Here is a 19387-nt window from a genome sequence, read left to right as displayed (position 1 = left end):
AGTATTTATACTGTATCCTATGTAAAGCATAGCATTGCCAACAACAGGTTGGGAAATACCTGGAGATTTAAGGGGTGGAGAATAGGGAGGGCAGGGTTTGGGTTATCAAAGTAGCCATTTTCTCCTTTTATCTATTTTCATCCTAATGCAAATGACATTTTTTGTTCTCTGTAAAGCATTTCCAAAACATCACAAATGAAACATTAGGAAACAGAAAATGTAGTCTTTAAAGGGGGTTTTATTTGCTCTTCCAGCAACATTTTGATCGATTCCTCACTAGCAGTTGCTCTGCCCTTGGGCTTCTGCTTTCCCTGGCTCAAGGGATCAATTTCCCACCAGTTCCTGGCATGGGTGCATTTTGATCCACAGATCTCTCCAATTTCTCTTGGCCCAGGGTGCGGAGCAACTGCTAGTGAGGAATTGGTCTTTTTCTCACTTAAGAAAAAGAAATCTTCACAACTGCCAAAAACTGGTTTCAAATGGTTTACTGAAAGTTTTCTTCTCAGTTCACATTCAGATGCAATGAAAAACAAAAGAAGGAAAGCAGAAAAACACTAGAGGCACTTCCAGACATTTTTGATGGGTGATGAATGAAAACATGGGTCAAGCCCAATCCACCTGTTTAGAGTGCTGACTGCTAGATGGACAAAATGAGATAAATGTGATCAGTGGCACAACCATGCCCAGAACAGCACCAGGCACTCTACCTTCACAGGAAAATTCTGTCCCTTTGTGACATTTCCTATTGCACTTCCTAGTTCAGTGCTACCACTGAACCAGGATGTTGAATTAGAAGGGTGTCTGGAAGTGCCCTGTAACAAATGTGCGATAACAGTCTTTTAGCAACCATGACTAGATGCAGGGAAAATGTCTATGTGATCCTTCCTGATTAGTACTCACATCAGTTTTAATACGGCCATATAATTTTTCTTTCAGTTACAGCATGAAATGTATACAGAGATTAAAATGTATTAAGTCAATCCAGTACTAACTTTTGACTGGGAAGAACAGAAAGATCAAGGACTATAGCTGTGGATGCTGAAATAAAACTAAAATTGTCAGTGGAAAATAGTTAAAAGCTTCTGAGTTTACATTTCACCCACAATTTGAGAAAAGCTAGACATGTGCATCAGACAAAAGCTTCAAGAAGGAAGGTTTCAATTAACTGCTCTAATTGAAATCTTTCTGGTGTGCTGTTTTCTGAATGACAGGAAAATGATGCTTTCAGTTGCTTTCAGCAAATGGGAAGATTGCCATCTGACTGTCTCACACATTTGTCTCCAGACAAAGCTGGACTGGCACTCAGCAAGTGGGGAAAATACCATTTAGTACCAAAGAAAGGAGATAACATCAGTGAAACAGCACTGCAGTTCATCTGGCTGTGTTAAATAAAACAACTGAATGAAACTGGGAGAAAACAGTAGAAGATACCGTCAGGACATCAACAGCAGCTGAAATATGGGCGCTCTTCACTTCAGCAGCAAGCAAATCCTGAGAAGCAGTAAATAACATGAGACAAGAGCAGCGGTCACTAATGTCACATGTAGAGGCACTGTGAGTAGAAAGGTGGCTGCAGAACTTTTAACAGTCAGAGCCCTCTTACTGCAATACATTGTCTATTAGGATTTTAAAAGCCAGGTTTTACTTGATAATGAAGGCATTGCCATCAAAATGCAAATGAAGGATTGCTTAAACTGTATTAAGTGCAGCACTAAATGCAGAATGAAGATAGAGCAAATGATCATGAAAGGAGTTAGAACCCTCCATAAATGAATTGTTTAGCACCAAGGGCATATACTCTAAAAGCATCTATAAAAATGTGGTGAAAACATTTAAAATGACAAGCAATACACTAACAAGTAAGAAAGAACAATGGCATCCATGACTCACTGTAACCTTTAGGCTACTGAACATTTCATGGAATTATAATGGCCTAACACAGTGGAACTCACTTCTTAGCTCACAGACAGCCACATTTGCAATTGTCATCAACCAAAATAGCCAACTTTACTTCCATCCTGGTATGAAGTCTGAAAATCAGAGAGGCTGACAGCTTACCTATTACTTCAGTGGCAGCTGTTTTAAGGTAGAAACCATTTATCACAAACCCCTCTGGACAAGAGCATTTCCCACCTTCCTGAAACATAGGGCAGGTCCCACACTGGGCAGCAGTGCCCAGAAGAGCCACAAGTTGCGTGTCAGAAGAGCCAGATGTATTTCCACTGAGTATCACTGGTCTAACTGCATTGCCCCACATTCAAGAATGGGGAATAGTCTCTTTGGATTAATCGGTGAATAATGTTAGCCACTCTAAATAGAGGATGTTTTTCCCGCCAGAAACAAAATGGAGAATTTGGGGAGAAAATTAAACATCAAACCTAAACTTATTTGTTTTAAAACACCAAACACATAATCTATAAATCAGCATACAAAAACATACTATATGGCATATTTATGGAGTATACATGCCTTTTTAAAAAAGAGACAGAATTGCAAATATACATAATAATAGATTCAGGTGGGTGGCTGTGTTGGTCTGAAGCAGCAGAACCAAGTTTGAGTCCAGCGGCACCTTTAAGACCAACAAAGTTTTATTCAAGATATAAATTTTGTGTGCAAACACACTTGTATCTGAGGAAGTGTGCTTGTACATGAGAGAACTGAGAAAGTTGTACTCACACATGAAAATGTATACCTTGAATAAAACTTGTTAAAAGCCTGAAGTTGGTTTCCAGCTCCTTATTTGCATAGTGGTTCCTTATTCATGAATCCAATCACAGACGCTGAGGATACTTATAGAACTCTGCCCCCCTCCCAAAAGCTTTGGACTACCACATATCATAGACACCATACATTCAGGTGACTTATTTAAGGTGATACAAAGTTAAAATTGGAGTGCAGCGGTTTCATCTCCTTATTCAAACCATTTTTCCAATATCATCCTATGAGCTTCTTGGTTGCACCCCAAATAGAACCAATTCCAGAACCAATGTCTGGTCTGGGCACAACTGCCTGTCCCCTTATATGGGGCAGTCTCCAGAGTTTGGGGATATATGATTTGAGTAGTCCAAAGGTTATTTGGGGATGCAGAGAGAATGTGGCTGTTCCAGTTTCTTATTCAAATCATCTTTCCAAAGTAAACCTATGAGCTCCTGGAGGGTTATACCCCGAAAAGAAGCTATTAGTTTGGAATGGACATTGGTGCACATCCTGTTGTAGGGGACAATCTAGGGATGTCTGATTTGGCACTGCCCCATGAGGCAAAGTGGTAAGCTGCAGTACTGCAGTCCAAGCTCTCTGCTCATCATGACCTGAGTTCGATCCCGGCAGGAGCTGGGTTCAGGAAGACAGCTTATGGTTGACTCAGCCTTCCATCCTTCTGAGATCAGTAAAATGAGTACCCAGCTTGCTGGGGGTAAAGTGTAGATGACTGGGGAAGGCAATGGCAAACCACCCCATAAAAAGTCTGCCATGAAAACGATGTGAAAGCAACATCGCCCTAGAGTTGGAAATGATTGGTGCTTGCACAAGGGACTACCTTTAACTTTACTTTAAACTTATTCTGGGGGACAGCTTCCTAAACCACATTTGTCCTGGGGGCACTCCACTTTGGAGCAGTTTAGTGCAAAAAAACAAACAAAACAAAAAACAAAACCTGGGCTGTGGACCAGGGTGCAGTATAGGCCTACTTGTATAGCAGAGTCCCCTGGATGTGGGAAGGTATAATATGTGGTGGCGCAAAGCTTAATTTTTGGGTGTAGAGCTTTTCAAGTATCATCAATATTTACAGTTGGATTTGCAAAGAACCAGGAAGTACAAATAAGAAACCTGGAACTAGTTTTTGCCATCTGAAAAGTGGAAAAAATTAAATGTTAAAAATTAAAACTCAAAATCTGTCATTAAAAAAAAACAAAAACATGTTATTTGGACCAAAACTATGAGGTTGTTTTGGTCCAAATAACACATTTCTTTCATAACAGTACTAGCAGCACATTTGGAAAACAAGTTAGACTTTATAATGTTAAAAATAATGAACTCTTCAATAGTGTTTGGTCATCATGGACATCATGGACATCACAACATATTAACATATTAACATATCACAACATATTAACTGTTGCCCAAATTATTTATGTTCAAAGATATCCTTGAAAATAATGTACATTGATGTAGCTTGTTGTACATAAATATGTAAAGCCTTGTCTAAGAAACACAAAACTACAAGAAAGTATTTTTCACCAAAAAAATTTTCAGTGCCTCCCCAAATTTAAACCTTTTCTACAGACTTTAAAAAAAAGTGATCTGGGGGGGAATCTGCTCCCCACATTTCCCCTCCTCAGGCCTTGATAAAATACCTCTATTGACAAAGAAATCTCAGTCGATAATGGATATTATCTTAGCATAAAGGGAAATTGATGTGTTCAAGCTTCTTGCTCTGACATCTCAGTGGAAATAGTTCTTTCAAAATCTTAACTTAAAATGTTTTAGCTCTTAAACTTTATTAGTTTTATTATCTTTAATACATCATTCCACAAAAAAAGTTATCTAGCTCAAAAGACAGATACAGTATCAACAGAACAGACAAAAATGGTCTACCCTAAGTAATAATAATGCTTAGCTATCCATATTAAAAGCACTTCACACAGTCCTTACACATATGCAGCAGGTCCATATAATTATCCATTTAGGAAAGAAGAGAGGCTAGGGGTAAGTTATGGTTTGCCTAATGAGTTGTCAAAAGGCCCAGAGAAATTGTCCTGCCCCTTTAGCAGAGTTTTAATGTGTGGCGATGGACATTTGATGCTTTTCAAGGTATGTGAGTACATAATGTCACTTGGTAAATAATACTCCATTAAGCCACTTAGTCTCTAAAATGGAGGCTGAATAAATCTCTGTCATGTGAACCATGGGATATACTGCTAACCTCATCCCCAAAACAGTGTGTGTGTGTATTGTGGGTTCATACATACTGAAAATATAAAAGGGTTCTTTTGTATTTCCAAGGAAGACATTTGAGATAGGAATTAATATATTTTCTGCCATTTCTGTCTAGACACAATAGTTTGACAGTTTATTACTTGAAAAACTATTATTTTTTACCTTTTCCTTGGTTATTAGAGAACTAATAAATATTCCTCCTAGTATTTGCCTAGCAAAGCTGGAACATCTAACAAAGTTACGTGGATTGGAAGTGCGTGAAAATGAACTTTCCGTACAAAACCTGTTTCCTGCTTAGGATAGTCCAACACAGCTGTGTAATCTGAAATGGGGAACCAGCTTTAGGTCTTAAATCATTTAGCTCAACGAATTTACATGACTATATTAAATTGCTGAACTATTGATAAATATTTTAAAACAACAAACTGCGATCATGTATTATCTTCCATATGTCACAATTTCGCCACCTTGTGGGAACTAATAAAAATGCTGCTTTGTACAGCATATATAAGAATTAATTATCCACAGTCAGTAACACTGAATTTGGCTAGAAAATAATCCCCTAATGTTTTGTGATACTTTCAACAGACCATGTTAAGGTACCATGGGTTTAACAGGGAGTTCCAGAAATATTGATCCTAGTGAGACAAGTTCTTCACATAGTAATGAAAAAAGAGTTAGAATTTTTTATTTATTTAAAATATCTCTGGTCGTTTTCGCACTCACCTTAATCAGCAGCGACGACCCTCTTCACCGCGCAGGATCTGCGCGGATTTCGCACTAATTGCCGCGGAGCACCCAGAAGAGCCGGAAAGTCCCGGCGCTTTTGCGGCGCAAACGGAAACTGGTTTTTGGCGGTTTCCGTTTGTGCCGCAAAAGCGCCGGGACTTTCCGGCTCTTCTGGGTGCTCCGCGGCAATTAGTGCGAAATCCGCGCAGATCCTGCGCAGTGAAGAGGGTCGTCGCTGCTGATTAAGGTGAGTGCGAAAACGACCTCTGTGCTGCCTTTCCACTCAAATACCATCTCCAAAGCAGCAAACATCGAAACAACTGAAAATTAAAACATTTAACATTAAATAGAAGAAGACGAAGAAATTGGATTTATACTCTGCGCTCCTCAGGGATATTCATCTCTTTCTCTCTATCATAGTCTTATACCATTAGGTGAAGACTTTAGTTTGGTTTGGGATATTCCTAATCAATACTCCCTCTAAACTGTGGAGGGAGTGGGCAAAAATTCTACTTCATGAGATACCAGCATTAAAGTTGTGAGCTACTGCATAAATTAGTTTGCTCCAGGCAGGCCTTATTTTGGGCAGGAGCTCACAGATGTGGAGCTCCAGAAAGTCTAAATTTTATTTTGCTCTTTCATTCTCTGCTTGCTTTTGGGTTCCATTTTCCAACCCCCCTGTGAGAATTTTGCTGAACTCCAAGATTTGACAACTTTCTAATATTTTCCCCTACAAAAAAATGGGAAAATAACCAAAACATATAAAGCAGACAGATGGGAAATCTTCATCATGCCACTGTGGCCACATAGGAAAAAGTAATTTTAAAAGTATGATGGGAGTAAGGTTTTATTACGACAATGATAATTCAAGAAGCCTTTTAAGAGTCTCAGAGTGGCTCACAGTCTCCTTTATCTTCCTCCCACACTACAAACACCCTGTGAAGCAGGTAGGGCTGAGAGAGCTCATGGAAACAATTATAATGACATTCATTTCCACTAGCAGCCCCCTGAACTTCACAGATCCATTAAACACAATGCAATGTAACAAAATTTGGTTGAGGCAGAGGACGTCCTATCCCATCGGCTGATCCTATGCTGCGATACCATCTCTGCTGAAATACTGATTTTATACTATTTGATGTTCAATATATTATGATGTGCCCAACTGAGCCACTAAATTGTATTGTTCACTTTTATTGCTTTTCATTGCTGTTTTACTGTTTTAAAATGTCATCTGCCCTGAGCCTGTCTGGGAAAGGGCAGAATATAAATTATCTAAAATAAATAAAGAAATGAAGAAAAAGAGGAGGAGGAGATTAGATTTATACCCTGCCCTTAACTTGGTGTCTCAGAGTGGCTTATAACTTCCTTTCTTTTCCCACAACAGACACCCTATGAGGTAGGTGGGGCTGAGGGAGCTCTTTCAAGAACTGTGACTGACCTAAGGTCACTCAGCAGGTGCATGTGGAGGAATGGGGAATCAAACCTGGCTCTCCAAGATTAGAGTCCGCATACTTAACCACTATACTGAACTGGAATTAAGGACCTCAGCAAGAAGAGGAAATAAGCAAAAAAAAAAAAATCCCCATTATTTTTACAGGAATAAAGCAAATTTCTTGAACTGAGCAGAAGTTTGTGAAACTCTCTCTTTCCCTTGTCAGGACCTTTGACCTCTGGGGCAGTGTCCAGTGCTGGGTTGCTTCTTCAGTCTCCAATTGCATCTTCAGCATTTTCCCTAGTCTTGGATGCTCCCTTGACATCTTCAGCCATCTCCCATCAATATTCTCCTCTCAGGAAAAAAACACCACTGACTGTCTCCTGTTGGGAAAGTATGATGGCATTCCTCCCCTTTCACTGATTTCCCCTTCTTCCTGTAAACCACTGTTCCACTTGGCTAACTGTTCTTGACAGTCAGTTGACCAGGATGGGGGAGTGAGCTGCTGAGAGAAGATGAAGGCTACAAAAACCACTTGCTCTCTCATAAAAGTCTTGGCTCCAGCTCAGTATGTTTTGAAACACAGCAAATGTTGCATTTATTCATATAAAAAGAACAGTGCCACTGAGGTGTCAGATGAAGGGGATGGGTAAGGGGGAGACATTATGCAAGTTTATATATTATGCATAGGGCGAAAGAAGTGGATAGAAAGAGAGCTTTTTCTCTCTATCCCATAATATGAAGGGGCATCCAATTAAACAGAAATACACTTCTTCGCTGAATGAATAATTAGCATGTAGAGTTCACTACTACCACCTAGTGATGGCCACAAGCAGGGATTGCTTTAAAGGATATTAGGCAGATTCAGGGAGGAAATGTCTTATCAATGCCTACCAGCCACAGTGACTGAAGGAAGCCTCTCTATCCAGAGGTAGCAAACTTCTGAATACCAGTGCAGGGAGGCCTATGCTTTTATGCCCTCCAGAGCAAGTGGTTGGCTGTCGTGTGAAAGAGGATGCTGGACTACCGGTCTGATCCTTCAGGCTCTCTTTATGTTGTTATGAAGGCTCTATTGTCTACATTTGTTTGCAAGGTTAAGTGAATCTAAGGAATTGTTAATGTACTGTAACCACACTAGTGCGCAATAATGCATTTCCCAATTGACTCAAAAGACATGTGCCACAGAAAGAAAGCACACTTACATGTGACGGTGGTAAGGGTGGTAGAGGAGGAGGAGTTGCAATTTCTTTCTTCTCCTTAGCATCTGATTCTGGATGGACCAAGTCTGTGGTGCGGGAAATTTTATCTTCTTCCTTTTCAGGCAGTGGTCCTTGATCAGGACATTGGCCAATATCTGCATTTTCAAATGACACTGGCTGGGCGAAATCCATTGGACTAAGAAGATACAATGAAATCAATGATGGCAAATAGGATCAGCTTTTCAACTGTGACTTTTTAATCAACATGGTGTTTATTTATAAATGTATAATTTATAAGAAATACTCAAGGTAGACTATGAGTTTGTGTTTTGAATGTTGCCGAAGTATCTCTGGATTTGCTTTTTTACATTTCATCCACTATTATAGTCCTCAGAAACTAATTTCTTTTTTTCCCCTTTTACTGAATCAAAAGTTAACAGTGGCATTGGGAATATCACAATGCTTATTCTATTGACTATCAGATTATACTATTTGCATATATTGTTGACAGTTGTATGTCCCTAAAATGGGCGTGTGGAATGGACCAATATTACTAAAACATACTTACACAGCGTTGATGACAAGATTCCATATACAGCCTTCAAAAGGAGGAATGTTTCTGATTGGGGCTGTGTGAAACTCAGGTGGTGTCCCTCCCACAAAAAGCTTCTTAACGGAAATAGGTTGGTCTGTTTGGAGTCTCTGAAACTGGCTTCTGTCTTCATCTACTTGTATAGCAAATAGTCTGCAAACCGATAAAAAGTCAATTAATAATATACAAATGGTCTAGATCAAGCTTTGTCCTGTACGCTAGGAGAAAAGTTGTGTGAATTAATTTCAGGTACATGCAGATTTCCTGTCCCTGAGCTAACAGATTTATATGTTAGAGAAAAGATACCAGGGTAAGATTAAAATATTGCTGTGTGCTGGGAACAGCTGCTGAAAGGGATTGTGCAAAAAGTCTGGGGTATGGTTGGAAAGCATATGTGTAGGGTTGCCAATCCCCAGGTGGGGGCAGGAGATCCCCCTGTTTGGAGGCCCTCCCCCTGCTTCAGGGTCATCAAAAAGCGGGGGGAGAGGAGGGAAATGTCTGCTGGGAACTCTATTATTCCCTATGGAGATTTATTCCCATAGAAAATCATGGAGAATTGATCCGTGGGTATCTGGGGCTCTGGGGGGGCTGTTTTTTGGGGTAGAGGCACCAAATTTTCAGTATAGCATCTAGTGGCTCTCCCCCAAATACCCCCAAGTTTAAAAAAGATTGGACCAGGGGGTCCAAGTCTATGAGCCCCAAAAGAAGATGCCCTTATCCTTCATTATTTCCTATGGAAGGAAGGAATTGAAAAGGTGTGCCATCCCTTTAAATGTGATGGCCAGAACTCCCTTTGGAGTTCAATTATGCTTGTCACAGCCTTGATCTTGGCTCCACCACAAAGTCTCCTGGTTCCACCCCCAAAGTCCCCAGATTTTTTTTGAATTGGACTTGGCAACCCTACATATGTGGCAGCCATCTTGATGAAGCTGAGTGAGTGTGGGACTGGTCAGTGCCTCACTGCAGGGGACTCTACATGTACCACCTTCAGTCCAATGACTTGTTTGTAACTGTAATTAAATAGAGCTTACAGAAGCAACTGGCAGAGTCACATAAATATGGGGTATTCTGTATACAGGCAGGGCAGCTGAGCTAGACAATTCCCTGAATCTTCTCAGCTCTATGATTTTATTATAATAATATCAACAATATTATCCTTTATTAAATGCTCAAGATATTTGGGTAACAACTTCCTGGTAAAACTGGACATTTCTATAGATGGCTTGACTCTTCCTCAGTAGATATATACTGTTGCTGGCTATATCACTAATAATTTTCAATGCCCTCTGCTATCTTTCAAGTAACCAGAGAAAACATTTATACATTTTGGCACAGAAGACCAGCACACAATAATATGCCTTAGTACTCAACACTAGCCTATAATTATCTTCAAATGGGAAGCAATTATTTCATAATTATATGGGCAATTAGCTTCCTGAAGAGTTTTCAAAAACGTCCTCTGCTTTTAATCAAATAAAGCCTTTGTGATGACTAGCAGATGAAAGGGTTTGTTTAATAAATTATTTCTTTTATTTCTAGTCCAGTTCAATTTACAAAAAAATATCTTGTGTATGTGTGCTTGTTCAAGGAGTTATTAGGAAACTTTAAGAGTGAACCATCTACATTTCTGTCCACTAGAGGGTACTGTGAAAGCAATTATGTGCTCTTAGCTGTTAACACAAGATAATAGGTTAATATCATCCTGTGTATTATATGTGGTTATGTTGCACTAAAAGGATTTCTTTTGGCATAGTCTATTAGATAGTTCATTATTATCAATACTTGACAGCTTGCATTCGGTGATAGGATTTATGCTGACCTTTAAAAAAATTAAATTATGTTTTTATGAACTGAAACTTGACAAAATAAATAATTGTAATGTACCAATCTTGTCAGAAAATATTTGTTTGTGTTTTTATTTAAAACAGTTTGGCATGATCTTGCCACCATTGTCCCAGGGGGGCACCCCAGCCCTCATACTCACCCAACTCCCCAGGGACCTTCAAGGTGAATGGCTGGAGCTCCAGTGGGCAGTGTGGCTTAGATGCCTCCAGACTGGGCAGCCCACTTGGGAGCTGTGGAGGGGTAATAGGCTACATCCAGAGTCATGTCAGCCGCAGCCACAGAGCCTGGCAGGTGCCTTGGAAGGGAGATGGGGCTCAGCCAGCAATCTGCATCAGGTAGGGTGGCCAGCTCTGGATTGGGAAATAACTAGAGATTTTGGAGGGTGGAGTTTGGGGAGGGGAGAGACCTCAGCAGGGTTTAATTCTATTTAATTCATTGTTCCAAGCAGCCATTTTCTCCAAGGGAACTGATCTCAGTCATCTGGAGACCAGCTGTAATAGCAAGAGATCTCCATGTATTACCTGGAGGTGACAGTCCTAGTATCAGAGCACAGGCTGAAGGAGGGGGCTGACATCAACTCTGGCCTCTTGGGGTTTGCACAGGCTGACCAAGTGACCTTTTGAAACCTCAGGGAGGGGGGTAGCAGAGAAAAATGTTCAACAGTAGAGGCCACTGGGTCAGAGTGTTCTCACTTGTTAGGGGCCCAGTGCCAGAAGAGGGAGCACTGGGGGAACCTGTGGTGATCCCATCCTAAGAAAACCCTTTATTAGGCCAGCCCAGGGACAATCAGGGGAAAAGGACTATGCTAGTCCTTTGCAGTCAAAGGCCAGAGAGTGAACCTCCCCCTCTCCCCCAGCTGAAGCCCATTCTGAGGGCTCACCAAAGAAAGGATGCTGGTAGTGAGCACTCCTTTCCCAGACTCTGACATGCTGGAGTCAGAGCATGACAACCATATATGGCCTTCGTACAAAAACTATAACAAATTAGCAATTTTATAAATTACAAAAAAGCAAAATATATAGTGCTCTTGGCTTTAGAGAAGAATGGAACTCCTGACAAAATACGACATCTATAGGGAAATAAATGATTTAATTTTATGTGATTTATTAGAGAGATTCAGAGGTTTATTGAGATTTATTAGGAAGGCAGTAGGAGGTGACATCAAAAGCAACAAAAGCTTAAAAATTACTAATTAAACTAGTCTCCTTTGGCTTCTGAGTCAATATGTGGTTCTGAAAGAGCTGCAGTATGGAAGATACCTGACAAGTCCCACCACACTTTCAGATATTTGCTGGTGTCTATGATCTTGCTTCAGGGCTGATGACATTCCTGGATTTTTCTTTCTCTTTGACCATCCTTAGAGACTGAGTTGCCCTGCTGAGCTTTATTTGAAACTGGGGCCAAGATAACTAAGCTATTTGAATTCCCTCTTCCAGTAAGTGATCTCACTTTTCTGAGCCCATTTCTGAGGTCAGAATAAATCAGAATGGTCACTTTTCCAATATCTTGGCCTCACTGGTGGACCTCCTGATGGCACCTGGGTTTTGGCAATTGTGTGACATGCAGTGTTGGACTGGATAGGCTACTGGCCTGATCCAACATGATTTTTCTTATGTTCTTATCCTACTCTGCTTCACTTTCTCTCTCTTCTCATCTCTCTCCTCGTTCCTCCTCTTTACTCTGTGGACTCTGTGGCTGGTTTTGCTGGTGGTGGGGGTCTTTTACATATGGCCAGGTGGGAAGAGTTCTTCTTACTCTTTTTTCCATCCTTTCACTTCTCCAGTATTTCAACATCCATTAGGGGTTCATTTGTTGTCAGAAACCCTGATTACAACGTTTGCAAGGGTGCCTGGGGTTATTTTGTAGAAAAATAGGTAGCGGAGTTCATTAGCATAACTCATTAGCATATACCACCACCACTCCAGCCAAAAGCAACCCAATGCAAGAAAGGAGAGCCCCAAGCAAGCAAGGCCTGCTTCCAGCCAACCCAAGCAGACCTTGATCATCTGGGGCTCTCTTGGGCCACCATCCGCCAATCTAAAGACTAGCAAGCCATCCAGCACTCAAAATCACATAAGAAGTGGAGAAATGGTGGCATGGGCTTCTCCAGGGGTTAATGAGGGTTGCTGGGGGCATGGCAAAGCCCCTGGTGGCTCTCTGGCTGCCCACTCTCCTAATTCAGGTATTGTTATGCAGCTGCACCTACTATTCAATGGACAAGGTAGGTGGGGAGGAAGAGAGGGAACCATCAGAAAGGTTCAGGAGCTGCATTCCTGTGATCTGCTGAATCTGAGCTCCTGCCTCAAACACTCGCTGAAATACTGGGTGAAGGATGAAGAGGAGGCTGTAAGGGAGAGACAGAGAGTCTCTGTTGTTGCCTGACTTGTTAGCCAGTCAAATGATCATCATCATCACCACAGCCATTACAATTTAAGAAGAAAGCAAGGGGAAGAGAATGGAATTAATCTCTGGTTTGCATTTGAGCTGAGAAAAAACCCAGGTCTGTAATGCTGAACTAAATCATAAAGGTAATTATTATGACCTGCCAAAACTTGTATTCCTGAGCTAAGAGAATGCACTGCTTTGGTACTATCCAAAGCATATTATCAGGGAGTACAAGGTCTGGAAGTATCACATTTTTTTCTACTTGATTGATTCTTAATGGTAATCTGCGAAGGTATAGAACACTTCTGTGTTTTGCAATCTGATCCTAAAAGAAACAGGCCAGTTTTCATGGTTATAAGATGGAAGTTCTAGTTTCAATTCAATGTGGGTGGCATTAAGTTCCAAAGTTGCCTTTTCCTTCTCTTTCAAAACTGTACCTTAATATTAGTTCAAGATCCAATTCCTCATCCACACAAATTAGATTAATAAAGTGTATTTGCAAAAAGTATCAAAGGTTAAACACAGCAATTTAGATTAATGAAAATCTTAAGCAGCACTGCCTACACTAAAGAATGACCTGTGCCATAATGAAATCATCACTGTCAGAACATGACTTTTAAATGAAAACTGCACAGTGATTCCATTCTTCTGTTCTCATAATTTCAAGTTGACTAGAAAAAAAATCCAGGGTTAATACACTAACCCCCCCTCCCCCTATTCTTATTTGTTACCCTCCAAGTCTTTCTATCCGGATGGAATGTTCTCGGCCATCATGAAATTCGCCAGATTCAGGCTTGATGGTTAGCCTGCGAGGGTCCTTTGTCCCTGTAGAGATGTGCACTTCTAGTCGACCTCTGTTTAGAAACACTGCATAATAGATCTGCAATGTGAAACCACTATTATTAGAGACACAACCTTTTCAAAAGAACTATTACTCTGAGCTTGTTGTTCTTCCAAGGCCATTCCCTAACACAGCATATTCTTCCCCTTTATGTATGACAGAAAATAACCTGTTGCAAATTCTTCCATTAAAAAAGAAATCTTGAACTTGTTATGATGCACTTCAAATTTTAGCTACTGACAACTGTGGCCTGATATTAGCATGCACATAACGTAGCAGCCAGGACTTCTTCCCCTTCAAAAGCAGTCCTTTCAACAAAACTTTGATGAGACCAACTTTCAAGAGGCAACCCTCAGCATCTTGTTTTGTTTGTGTTAACATGTTATTTTGTTGAACTAATTGAATTTTTGTTGATCTACTTCATTTGACAGTGCAGGACTTGAACACTGTCATCCGTTCAGTGTGCTGCAAGAAACTATAAGGCAAATAAGAAATCATTCTGTACCTGCCCAGTCTGCCTGCGTTTTCTTCTTGGGGTTACAGGGGCCCCATTAGTACCAAAGAGTATGATGCCAGATTCATTCCTAGTGCTGAAAGACAAGTTGATTTCTGTTCCCACATCAAGTGAAATAGGTGGCAGCTCCACAAAGCCTGGTTTAGGGAAGCTGACTGTGTAGACATTCTGTAGAACAGAAGGAATGGAATCAGCATTGTCTGTAACACAGACACTGTTTTGCCGCACCAAATCACAATAAGTTGCCTAGCAGCTTACTTTCAGTCAGTTGCGGTATAAGCATCTGTTTAATTTGCTAATAATTCAGTATTAGAAAACATCTGGAAACCTCAGATTCATCTCACAGTTGCCGTATGGTCAGGATTGTACGCAGCAGGTTTCCAAGCACAATTTCAAGCACTGGTTTTAATGTAATCTGTAAACAGCTTGAGATCAAGTTTTCTGAAAGAATTTACCCATTTACAAAAATTATCATCTAAGACCCTCATTTGAGTGTCCCTTGCTTTAGAGGATAGTAAAATGGTGAGTGGAGACTGGTCCTTTCTAGCTGTGGCATTCAATTTGGGTGTAGTCTACCCAGAGAGATGCACCTAGCACCACTGCTTCTGCCCTTTAGGCAGAATACAAAACCCATCAGGTTTGACTCAACTATTCCTGGAATATTTGCTATGAGTAGTTTGTATTATTTGTATACTAAACTTTTTAATGTGGTTGAGACTTGAGCAGTTCTTGAGAAGGTGGCATGTATATGATTTGAGCAATTAAGTATTTTTCATTATTGCTATGGTGGCTAAGGATGTGGAATGCTATAGTATGGCCTGATCTAGTATGCCCTAGTATGGCTGGGTCGGTACTGGGATGGGAGACTACCAAGGAAGTCTTTGCAGAGAAAGGCAATGGCAAATCACCTATGCTTACTCACTTGCCTTGAAAACCATATGGGATTGCCATAAATTGGCACTTTGCACACACCCAGTTGTTAAATTGTAACAAACTTTCCACATCATATTATATGGAAGCTTCCCCTTTTATCAGCTTAAATAAGCAGGATTTCAGGCATGCTGCACAGCAGGTGGAGGAAGGACAGATGCCATGACTGGTGGGATTAGTCAGAAGCCATGGCTGCAATAGAGAGTTTAAAGCTAATCATAGATCTCTAGTTTATAACCTGGCAACCACTATCATGGAATATGTCCTACAAGTCACCTCTGTGCCTGAAAAGCATAAGGTGACAATACTTTCTCATATGACTGCTTTCAGGAGATTAACCTACATGGACTAACACTAAGAGCAAGTTCGGATTACACTGTCTAAATTCCCAGTTTGGTGTAGTGGTTAAGTGTGCGAACTCTTATCTGGGAGAACTGTGTTTGATTCCCCACTCCTCCACTTCCAGCTGCTGGAATGGCCTTGGGTTAGCCATAGCTATCGCAGGAATTGTCCTTGAAAGGGCATCTGCTGTGGAGCCCTCTCAGCCCCACCCATCTCACAGGGTGTCTGTTGTGGGGGGAGAAGATATAGGAGATTGTAAGCCAATCTGATTCAGAGAGAAGGGTGTGGTATAAATCTACAGTCTTCTTCTTCTTCCTACACTAAAGTCTTCCCTCACAGTTACTGGTGATGGAAGTGACCGGTAGATACTATTTCATGATTCAAAGATGTCATGGGGCTGTCAGTAAAGTATTCCAGAATTTTAAAGTCTCTTCTAACTCAATTGTGTCACTCACTGACTCATTTTAACAAAATTAAATCTCTCCTTTGTCACAGTTCCTCCCTGCTCACGTATAATAACTCCTCCATGCTCGCTTATGTGTGAGATGCTTTATGGATGGACCAAATGCTGGAAAGAGGGATGATACAAATTCTGAATAGGAATTAGCCTTAAAATCAACATCATACATTCCCCTGCACAGTGGTTTGTGTATACTGTATCACTAATCAACTCACACATTATTTGACATTGTTTTATCTTCTGGTAAGTATTTCAGTTTGTCTGCTGAGCCCAACTTACAAATAAGACATGGCTCTACTGTTTTCCACACTGGCTGATATTAGAGTGCAGATATTATATTTCACTAAATAACGAATGCCCATTTTTAAGTGTGCCTGCTTACGCACAGTCACTACAAATGCATCCACAATTTCAAATGATATTTAGGAATCCTTCAAAAATACAATCTGTCAATGCTTTTGGGCAACCCACTAAAATGAATAGGTCTTGTGTTAGAACAATGGGTTGCATGTGGTGATGCAAGGATCAAGGATCCTTCCCAAATTCCCTCTACTCCAGTAGTCCTTTCTGACCCTGGAAAAGTATATTCCTGGAGTCACAGGACAGTTGCTTGGATGAAAAGTCTATAATGGGAAGAGCAAAGGGCAAGTAATCACTCTCTCTTCTCTCATCTGTCAGTGGAGCTGCTATGATGGAAAAGGAGAAAAAGATGATTTTCCCCCTTCCCTTCTCCGCTGCAACCTCCTGACCAGCATGGTTATTATTTCATGCAGGTTTTCTGACCCCCAGTATAGACTTCCTATAGTCAGACTGCTGTAGGAGGGAACATAGGGAAGATCCATACCTATCAGCAGCATCTCACTGCATTCAATCAAATTGCTCGGAGGACTCCATCTGCCTCATGAAGTTGCTAAATCCAGTTTGTTTTACATCCTCCTCACAAGCCGCTACATCATGGGAACATCAATTTCTTAATCACAATCTCTATTATGATTTACCATGCTGATGCTCCCAAACACAAATACTTTCCTTGCCACCATGAACACACGGTCCTGGAAAAACCAATCTACCTGATATGGAAACTATCTATATGGGATTATAGGCCAAGCTTTGATAACCATAATGAGGTGAAGTGAGTCACCACGGAAAAACAGTTTGGCATAAGGATAACATAATGTGCAATGACCATAACTATAATTTTAAAAGTTGAATAAAAACTAAACATCAAATAAAAACTGAAAATTAATAAAAACTGAATTTAAAAGTTGAGTTGTAATAATAAGCAGTAGTATTTTACAATATGATGAAAGTGGATCAACTGGGCTTTCTGGGGAGAGAGATAATATACATCATACTGTTAGCTTTTCCTTTGTTGTGAGTGTATTCACCCTGTATTGTACACTAGTCTTTTGTTCATACAATATAGAATAATTCTTAGGTCATTGAAGAATCATTTTTTTTAAAAGAGTCAAACAAACCTCTAGGGTACATCCTTTGGTAATGCCAACATAGTCAGGACTGCTTAAAAGATTGTACGGGGTCCGGGAAATTTCAATATCTTTGAGGCAGCCCGAGTATTTCTTTAAATTTACTTCAGGCCTGAAAACATAAAATCAAAGCAGATTTATTCTCAAGGTAAACTTTAATGAGCACAACTTTACGTATACAGTCACAAAAATGCTAAAACTGTTTCCTTATCCAGAGCAAATTAGTCACAGTTACCGTACATTCCATTAAAACTAATGGGATAAATTAGTTGTGACTAGCTCTTAAAATCCCACTGATTTTAATGGAAATACTAAGACCAACAGTCACAGTAAAAACAGATGAACTAACATAGCTTCAAAACTGTACATCTTTTTGGCAGTGATTCATGTGAGTAAAGGAGCATAGTCTGTTCTTCTAGATCCCACACTTGCAAAAATGATCTTTGGGAAGCTGTGTTTGGTGCAGTGAACTCAAACATTGTACTGCAGAGTCACATACCACATAATCACGTGGAGGATATGCTTAAAACAAGTTGTGTGTAATTCAAAAGTTTCAAATGAAGAAGATTTAGCTGCATCCCCCTGCAGTCTAAACTTATGCCTGCCTTAGTTTCCTCTGGATTGGGGCCTTGTGTGTAAACTCCGTTTTCCATCTTATGCCAGAAAAGAACTTTCATGTACTTTTATTTTCGTACTGCTCTTAACCATTTGAACTATGAAGCAGATGATGGTGCTATTAAGCAGAGTAAAAAGATATAGGCTATAAATCATATCAAGAGAAGATGATGACCCAGTTCATATGTACAAAGATGCCCAAGATAAATGGTCCTAGCCCTAGTGATGCATGGAGGAAGCAACATATGAGCTAGTGGAACCAACCATCTTTACAGTGGTGATCCATAAAGTATTAGAATATATTTTTAACTTCCCCTAAATCATCACACGTAAGCTGTTTGTTCCTACAGACTCATATGTTTCCTTTTATATGCCTGACATCCCAAGCTTGTTCCACACTGGGCATTTCAAGAAAACACTGAAAAATACAATGTGTTCTTTCCTACTTTTAAAATATCAGCTTGATGACACTTCAGGGAGAACTGAACATTTTCTGAAAAATTGCAACTGTCATACTTCACTTTATAATGCATTGTTAGGATAGGTATTGGCTAACAAGTCACAAATATTGATATATCTAGTTCTCAACATATCCCTACCTGCAGATACTTGAATCCACAAATCAGGGCCATGCTGACATATGGCAGATTTTTTATCCAAAGTTTACCCTGCCCCTGCCCAGGTTTGCAAAAAAATTTGAAACCTTAAAAAGAGGGTGCAGAATATCCATCCCCAAAACATAGAACATGCAGATGCAGGGCTTTTTTTGTAGCAGGAACTCCTTTGTATAATAAGCCACATACCCCTGATGCAGCCAATCCTCCTTGGTACAGGGCGCTTACAGTAAGCCCTGTACCAAGAACCCTGTAAGCTCTTGGAGGATTGGCTACATCAGGGGTGTGTGGCCCAATATGCAAAGGAGTTCCTGCTACAAAAAAAGTCCTGTGTAGATGACTGTCTCATGGGAGCAGCTTTCTCCTCTTCTGTCCAGTGCTGATGAGCCTTCATTAGAGGCATGCTAGTGGCTGTGCAAGAATGAGGGGAAGCCACCACCTCACTGCAGAAAACAGTGTTA

At 40.4% G+C, this 19387-nt stretch overlaps 1 protein-coding gene across 8 annotated transcripts in view; it reads right to left on the bottom strand.

Annotated features, from left to right (window-relative positions):
* The window catches only part of LAMA2 (laminin subunit alpha 2), a 900941-nt gene that overhangs the window by 27362 nt on the left and 854192 nt on the right, over positions 1-19387 (bottom strand). For 6 of the 8 annotated variants that reach the window (XM_060239150.1, XM_060239173.1, XM_060239180.1 and 3 more), the window contains 6 exons: positions 17689-17809; positions 14470-14646; positions 13855-14003; positions 8870-9046; positions 8305-8497; positions 1432-1491 (listed from right to left, as the gene is read on the bottom strand). In XM_060239150.1, the coding sequence (XP_060095133.1) occupies positions 1432-1491; positions 8305-8497; positions 8870-9046; positions 13855-14003; positions 14470-14646; positions 17689-17809 (877 nt within the window). The remainder of the gene's footprint in view (positions 1-1431; positions 1492-8304; positions 8498-8869; positions 9047-13854; positions 14004-14469; positions 14647-17688; positions 17810-19387) is intronic. The other 2 variants (XM_060239164.1, XM_060239205.1) reach the window with 1 other exon arrangement.

This window comes from Heteronotia binoei, chromosome 1, assembly GCF_032191835.1.
Source record: "Heteronotia binoei isolate CCM8104 ecotype False Entrance Well chromosome 1, APGP_CSIRO_Hbin_v1, whole genome shotgun sequence".
Classification (NCBI taxonomy): Eukaryota; Metazoa; Chordata; class Lepidosauria; order Squamata; family Gekkonidae; genus Heteronotia; species Heteronotia binoei.
Note: the sequence above shows the minus strand (reverse complement) of the source record. Positions and strands in the feature narration are given on the sequence as shown.